General features: G+C 52.6%; 1 protein-coding gene across 4 annotated transcripts in view; it reads left to right on the top strand.

Moving 5' to 3' along the window:
* The first annotated feature begins 279 nt into the window (after positions 1 to 279).
* Positions 280 to 7,903, top strand: part of Fam210b (family with sequence similarity 210 member B) — a 17,628-nt gene continuing 10,004 nt past the window's right edge. Inside the window, exons 1-3 of one of the 4 annotated variants that reach the window (XM_027423282.2) lie at positions 400 to 537; positions 1,064 to 1,358; positions 6,442 to 6,611. In XM_027423282.2, coding sequence (XP_027279083.1) covers positions 1,314 to 1,358; positions 6,442 to 6,611 — 215 coding nt within the window. In that variant the 5' untranslated portion in view covers positions 400 to 537; positions 1,064 to 1,313. Of the gene's footprint in view, positions 538 to 1,063; positions 1,359 to 6,441; positions 6,612 to 7,903 lie in introns of all 4 variants that reach the window. The other 3 variants (XM_027423278.2, XM_027423279.2, XM_027423280.2) reach the window with 3 other exon arrangements.

Below are 7,903 nucleotides of genomic sequence, written 5' to 3'. Positions count from 1 at the left end.
CTGATGGACTCGGCAGGTTCCTCAGCCCCGCCTACTCTGCTCCAGGAGGCGGGACTCAGAGAGGGAGGCGGGGCCTAGGGGCAGGGATGCGAGCAGGCGGCTCCGGATAGCCCCACCTACCCAAAGATAGACAGCTTCTGACGAGGGCGGAGCTGATGGGTGGAGCCCAGAGCGTGTGCTCCGCTCTAAGCCCCGCCCACCCCGGGGCTAATCTCCGCTTCGGGGGCGTGGTCTGGATAGGGTGGGGCGGGCCAGGCAGGGCGGGCTCCGGGCCCCGGCCCCACCCACCGCGCGGTGTTGGCGAGCCTTCCGAGCGAGCCGGCAGCGCCGGAGCAGCGCTCGCGCCGCGCCATGGCTGGGCTGCTGGGGCTGCTTGGCCCGGCGGGAAGAGTGGGCGCCCGGCTACGGCTCCGGGCCCCTGGGCTCCTGGGAGCCACCACCTCCTGTGCTTCAGGGCACTGGGCCTTGGCCTTGTCCCGCCCAGGGCCGGACACCCGGCTGCTGCACACGGCCCGCAGGGACTGCCTTAGTCGCCAGGTAAGCGTCCCCACACCCACTCGGACCCTGAACCCCAAGTAACCCAAGCGCCATGCCAGGGCCAGCCCCAAGGACCGCTTCGCATCGCAGCTGCCCAAAATGGGTCAGCTCCGGGGTCCCTGAGTTCTCAGGTCCCTAGAATCCGAAAGACATCGCTTTCAAGTTAGCAACCAGAGAAACTGAGGCTGGGGTGGTGTGCTGCGCGGCCCAAGGTCATGGAGTCGCCCGCCGAACCCCGGTTTCAAAAGGCAGAACAGTGGCGTTACTGAGCGGATTGCAGGGGCCCTAAACTCACTATGAACTTCCAGGCTGGCCTCTGAAGTTGTCCCTTTTGTAGTTCAGGCCTGGGCACTGGGCCCAGGAGGCTGCTTCTCGGGGTGCCGGTGTAGCTAACTCCTCCCTGTTGCCGGTTGCTCCACCCTTTTTTATCTGGCTGGAAGAGCAGGCGCTCGGGGCAGGCAGTCCATCCTGTTTGGTTATGGTTGTCTTCCCTGAATGCTAAGAGTGAAAACTAGCTTCCATTCAGACAGCAGCGCAGCTCAAATGGGTCTCTGAAGAAAGTAGTGGAGTTTCGAGATCAGAAGCATTCAATTAAGTCGTGGCACAAGCCTGGGTCCCTGCAGGAGAGGGCTTCCGGCTGCTACTCCAGGTCTGGACCCACCCATCCGTGGGCCCGGTGACCTCAGACCCAGAGCCCAGGCGGCCTGGACCTGCGTCTGACCTTTCAGAAGGCTAAAACTGGCACCTTGCCACCAAGAGTCTGGAGGACCACCGCCATGAATCAGGCAGTTCTCAGCACTGCCCACTCTCGTAGCTTTTCAGTAAGTAGCCAAAGGGATTGATCCTTGTCCTTGGGTGCTTCATGCAAACATGGAAGAACTTCCTTCCCCTCCCCTCTCCTGGGTGACAGACAGGACACTGGCCTGGTCTCTAATCCTGAGTGCAGGGCTTAGATGCTTAGAGCTACCATGCTGCTTCCTGAGGAATCTTAAGCATAGCTTCCCCCTCCTCCAGGAAGTCTTCTGTGACTACCAGTGCCCCCCCCCTCTCTCTCTCTCTCTCACACACACACACACACTCACACACACACACACACTCACACACACACACCACACACACACACACACACACACACACACACTCACACACACTCACACACACACACACTCACACACACACACACACACACACACACACACACACACAGACTCTTCTCTGGAGCTCCGATCTTCTCTGCCTTTGTGATCTGGAACAATCTGTCACCTAGTTCCAACACATCAGTCCTGTTGGCAGCCCCGACTCTGCTTCCTCGGCAGGTGTGTGTTCACAGCAAGGATGGGTGTGGTCCCTGGCTCCTAGGATCCCTGTCTTTGCTTGCTAAGTCAGTAACCTTGATCAAATGCTCTCTCGGCTCCACGTCTATACAATGGGATGTTAACAAGTCTCCCAGAGGGTGAGTGTGGTAGGAGATAGCGTGCTAGTTGGTCTGGTACGTCATGCCAAACTCAGCAGTTGCTGTCGTCAGTGAGTGCACACCGAGGCAGGGCCCTCAGAGCCCAGGAGGCAAGCTTGTCTCTTCTGCTGGTTCAGAGATCAGAGTGGAATCAGAACCCAACTGGAGGTTAGAACAAAAGATACTCCTTGAGAAGCCAGCTGTGGGGGAAGGGCCTGCCCTTGGCCTATCATCCCACACCATCTCCACCCTGGATGCCTTCATTGGAGGGCCAGCTGGGATCTCCAAATGTTCTAGACATTAAATCAAGTGTCATGCCACCTCTGCCTACAGCAGGGACTACACTGTGCCGGGGGGGGGGGGGGGGGGGGGGGGACGAGACGGGGACGGGGACGGGACACTGCGACAGAAGCCTGCCTTTCCACATCACATGATTCAGGATCATGTAAACCAAGTGAGGGGAGCCCCCTTGTGACATTGGTGGGGGGCGGGGCACTGTTATGCAAGTGGCTCGCTGGCTTGTCTTATCTCGCTGGCAGCACCCATCACACCGGCTCCTCCTAACTCCCTCTCCTTGCCTGTCTTGGTGCATCCTTGCCCTGGTATGTCACTGTGTTGTCCTCTGCTCCCTAAAGTCATCACATGCTCTGAGGTTGGCCTGTTTTCTTCCCTGCATTGTCCCCTACTCTGGAGGCTTAGTGCTGGGACTGGGGTCAGGTTAAGCACTTACTCAACCCCTGGGGCTTCGCAGGTCCTCTTGCTTCCCTGGGGCTGTGGTGAGGACTGGATGGCCTAATGTTGTCATGGCACTGGGAACACTGCTTGGTACAAGGTCACCCCACAGGGAGCTTATCAAGTGAATGGAAGCCAGTGTCACAACACTGTGATCAACCTTTCCTGCCCTTTTTCTAATGCAACTTTGTTGTTTTGAAACAGTCTCCTGTGTCTGGTGTACTCTAGCCAGGCTGGCCTCCAACTCAATAACCTGAACTTCTGATCCTCCTGCGCCCACCTCCAAAGGGTAGGGATTATAGGCTTATTCCACCAGGCCAGGTATATACTGTGCTAGGAAATAAAAGTTTGCATATGCTAGACACTCTACCACTGAGCCGCATGCCGCTTGGGCATTTTGAGGTCAGCGTTACACACTCAGGGCAGTTCAGAGCGCTTGGGGGTAGTGAGCAGCAGTACTTCACAGAGAATGGGTATCCACAAATGGCCCATTGCTTGCTCGTCAGTCCCACAAATCCCTTTGGTTTAGCTTCTTTAAACTCAAGGACTTGGGGAAAAAATGCATGGTCCTTCGTGTCCTGCAAGAGCGGTCATTCCTCGTAGGAGAGACTTTTCCAGAATGTTCTGGAGGACAGGAAGAAAAGCTGCTACCACCTTCTTTTATTGGCCAGCATTTGCCACTTGCCTCTTTGAGCCCTTCACTCCCCTTACTGAAATGCTTGCAGGGGCTCTGGGGCTCTGGCTCTTCCTGATAAGTAATCCCCTCCCCCTGGGCTGTGCTGATAGGACAGTCTGCAGCCCCTCCCAGTGCCAGCATCTCTGTTAGGCCAGTGTCAGTCAAAAGCCCATGGATGCTTGGCCTGGGGGATCTCAGTTATGGCCCATTCTCCGTGCCCCAGAGCAGCCACAGCTGTCTCTGATGAGGCCCCTTTGTCTCATACCCTCAGGTTTGGCAAAAGGCCTTCTGGCCCAGAAAGGAGAATAGAAAGGCAGCCAGACTTCCAGCTGGAAAATAAACAGCAGCGCTTCTGAAGGACTGGAAGAGCAAACATTAGAATCAGACTGAGTTTGTTTTAGAGAGGGGAGCAGGCTGGAGAGATAGTTTGATGATTAAGAGCACTGGCCGTTCTTGCAGATGACCTGGGTTCAGTTCCCAAAATCCACAGGACAGTTCACAAGCATCTGTAACTCCAGTTCCAGGGGCTCTGAGGCCTTCTGGCCTCTAAGGACACTAGGTATATACCTGGTGCACAGATGTACATACATGCAGGCAAACATCCATACACATGAAATAAATCTTAAAGAGGGGAGCCTTGGAAGGCCTAATGGAGGTGCTGTTTGATCAGGACCTAAAGGCTACAGTGGAGGGACTCTTGACTGAGGTGGCATTTGCATTTCCATCTGACATGTGGGTGAACACACACACACACACCACCCCTGGAGCACTTCCTGGGCCAGCAGGGCCAGGACAGAGGGTCAGGTGAGCAGGGCTTTCCTCTCTAAGCTTAGTGACTACCTGTCAGTCTCCTCAGGAACTGATGACAGGGCCCAGTCCCAGGCCTTTTCCCAGATCTGCAAAAATTAAAGCTGAGCTCAGAGGTGAGCAGCATCCACGGACAGACAGCAGCATTTGTGCACCTTGCTGCTGGTGAGGGACATGGCAGGGTCACGAGCCTAATCAGAGCTGCAGTCAGTGGCTGCTGCCACAGCAAGTAAGGATAGATAGGCCTGATGGCGCCTTACAGTGTGGCACAGCTGGCTGTGTAGATGCAGTTGGTGGGTTCCAGGGCTGCTGCTCAGAACGGAGCCATTTCCTTCTCATTAGGAGAATCCTGACTCATTTCCTGGGGATCCTGGCATGCACATTCCCTTGCCTTTACAGAGTCACACCTTAAAATCTGGGGGGAATCTGCCCAGCTGCAGGATCAATAGCCAGAGGTGGCTGTCAAGAACCAGATTCGTAAACCCTTTGAGCTCTCTTGTAAGGTGTATTTGTCTAATCCAAGTAGGGCTGGGATCTCTGTTGTCTGACCCAAATTTGCAGACTTGGAAGATGATGCAGTGCGTGTTAAAATCACCCCATGTGACCAACAAGGTGGTTCAGTGGGAACACTTGCCTTCTACACCTGACAACCCTGAGCTCAGTTCCTGGTACCCACTGTGTGGTCTGAATGAGAATGTCCCCATAGGCTCAGGCATGTGAACACGTGGTCCCCAGTTGGTGGCGCTGTTTGGGGAGGGGTAGCCTTTCACTGGGGCAGCCTTTGGCTGTGGTCCTGCTCCACTTCCAGTGTGTTCTGCGCTTCCTGGCATGGTTAATCTCTCAGCTTCCTGCTCTGGCCACCAGGCTGCCACTTGCTGCCACCCTCCCAGTCATGATGGACTCTTATCCCTCCGGAACCGTGAGCCAAAACCAACTCTTTCATGGTTGCTTTTGGTCGTAGTGTTTTACCGAGGCAACAGACAAGTGACTAACACACAGATGTAAAGGCGGGTGAAGAGAATCCACTGGGAAAAGTTGTCCTTTAGCTCCACGTACGTACTGTGACGTGCATGCCTGTCCACACTCACACACACACACACACACACACACACACACACACACACACACAATGTGTTTTTTAAAAAAGATTGCTGCACAGTGTGGGTAATTTCTGTACACATCCTGGTCAATATTTTGTCCCAGAATTGGCCTTCCCCATCATGTTTCCTGTCTCAGTGAAGGCATGTGGCTTTTGGAGCCCCATCCTATTCCAACCCCACTCCGCTCTGGGGGTAATGCAGACATGAAGGTGTGTGCTCAGTCCACAGACTTGCATGATCTGAGTTGTGAGTGGCTTTTCTCCTTTCTGTGAGCAAATATTTGACAAAAGCAACATCAGGAAGGAAGGGCTCATTCTGGCCCACACTTGTACTCCATCTTGGTGAAGTTATGGTGGCGGGAGGGTGAGGCAGTCAGTCTGCAGACTGACATCTGCAGGCAGGAAGCAGAGAGAGATCAGCGCTGGTGCTCAGAGCGCTTGCATCTTCTCATTGGGGGTGGGGAGAGCCTGTCCAGGGAACGGTGCCACGGACATGCAGGGTGGATCTTCCTCCCTCCCTTAGCCCCTGTGGAAATACTCTCACAGGCCTCTGCAGACGTGTCCACCAAAGTTATTCCAAGCAGGCATCGAAGCCCCGGCCTTGATAAAAAGCCTCTGATGTTTGACACATTCGTTCCTGTGCTAGAGGTCAGAAGGCCACATCTACCTCACCGAGCTAAAGTCAAGGTGACAGCAGGGCTAGCTCTTCCTGGGGTTCCATGGCAGAGTTCATGTCCTGCCTTGTGCAGCTTTTAGGCCTCCTGCTCTGCCCCCCGGCCACACCCACACACCAGCAAGCCAGCAGCAGCACAGCATCTTCAGACCTGTGCACCTGCTATCACTTTCTTTCCTCTTAGACTCCAACTCCTGCCCCCTCCTTTCCTTATAAGGATCCACCCAAAATAATCCAAGTTAACATTCCCATCTCAAGATCCATGGCCAGATCCCATCTGCTAAGTCCTGCCCTAGGAGGTGACCTGGACATGGCCCGGGCCATCGTTCTGATGACCTAGCCCTGGTTTAGTGAGAGCAAGAGTGCTAATTGACATCTGGAGTGGGTAGACAGAGGTCCAAAGTCAGATGAGGGTAAAAGCTCGTGGCAGCCAGCAACCTAACCTCCCCTTGGTCTGTGCACAGGGACCCAACAGAGCCACTGAGCCAGGAGGCAGTGTCAACAGCACAGAGAAAAAGCTAAGCAAATCACAGCAGCTGAAGAAGGTCTTCCAAGAATACGGGGCTGTGGGCGTGTCGCTGCACATTGGGATCTCCCTGGTCTCCTTGGGGATATTTTACACAGTGGTTTCCAGGTACGATTTTCAATGGTGTTCACTATGTTTGTGGCTGGATGTGGTAGCTCACAGATGTGAGTGCCGGGGTGGGGGTGGGGGGCTGAGCCTGCAGGTTCCAGGCTAGCCTGGGCTTTAGCTTGAGGCCTGTCCACAGTAACTGAAGGGAAGAAGTGCTGGGGGTGCAGCCCAGTTGGCAGAATACTTACCCAGCATTCACAAAGCCCTGGGTTCCGTTCCTCACACAGATCAACCACACCTGTAATCCCAGCATTCAGAAGGTGGAGGCAAGAGGGTCAGTTACCAGTCATCCATCCTTGGCTACATAGAATTTGAGGCCAGCCTGGGCTACATTAGACCCTGTCTCAAAAGCAAAAACATTTCTTTTGTTTTTTTCTTCCTGCTGTTGAATTTTGTTGTTTTTGTTTTTTTTTGGGGGGGGGTGTTTTGTTTTGCTGAAACCTACCTACCCATCCAGTTCCTTGTATTATATATACCTGGAACAGCAAGATGGCTAGCGGGTAAAAAGTGCTTGTCACACAAGCCTAGCTACCTGAGTTCCACCCCAGAGCCCACAGTGGAAAGAGAGGCCAATAGCCAGGAGACATCCTCTGACCTCTGCATGCTTGGTATATGCATTGCCCATACTCAAACACACAATAATCATAAATCGTTTTATTAAAAAGTAAAAATAGTTACTTCTTACAGAACCCAGGGAACTGTGCTGTTTTCTGGGATTTTGTCTTTTACTTTGTTGTTGTTGTTGTTGTTGTTGTGTCTTTGTTTTTTGTTTTTTTAAAATGGAGTGTGCTGGATGTCTCTACAATTTTGTTCAAAGGACTACAGAACCTGGAAAAGCTGTTGCTGCTATTGATGCATAACATATTGCCATTATTGCTCTCTCTCTCTCTCTCTCTATATATATATATATATATATATATATATATATATATATTTTAAATGTGAATGATTCCCAGTTTGCTGCTGTGATTGATTTCATCTTTAGTAGGTAGTAAAGTTATATGCTTGCCAAAAAAAAATAATAAGTGACACACTGGAAGACAAATGTCACACAGTTTCAATTTTATGTGTAACCTAGAAATGAACTTATGGGAACAGAGAGCAGAGTTGTGGCTATTAGGCTTCAATGTGGGTCTTTTAACAATGGGGAAACGATTGGTTTAAGGATATAAAACTACAGTTGGACAAGAGGCATGGAGTCTCTGAAGTCCTGAGGTCTACTGAGAGCATGATAAATATGGTTGATAACAATATGCTATATTTTAAAAGTTGTGAGATAGTATGCTTTAAGT

This window comes from Cricetulus griseus, chromosome 6, assembly GCF_003668045.3.
Source record: "Cricetulus griseus strain 17A/GY chromosome 6, alternate assembly CriGri-PICRH-1.0, whole genome shotgun sequence".
NCBI lineage: Eukaryota > Metazoa > Chordata > Mammalia > Rodentia > Cricetidae > Cricetulus > Cricetulus griseus.
The sequence above is the reverse complement of the archived record's forward strand: the minus strand, read 5'-3'. Positions and strand labels throughout refer to the sequence as shown.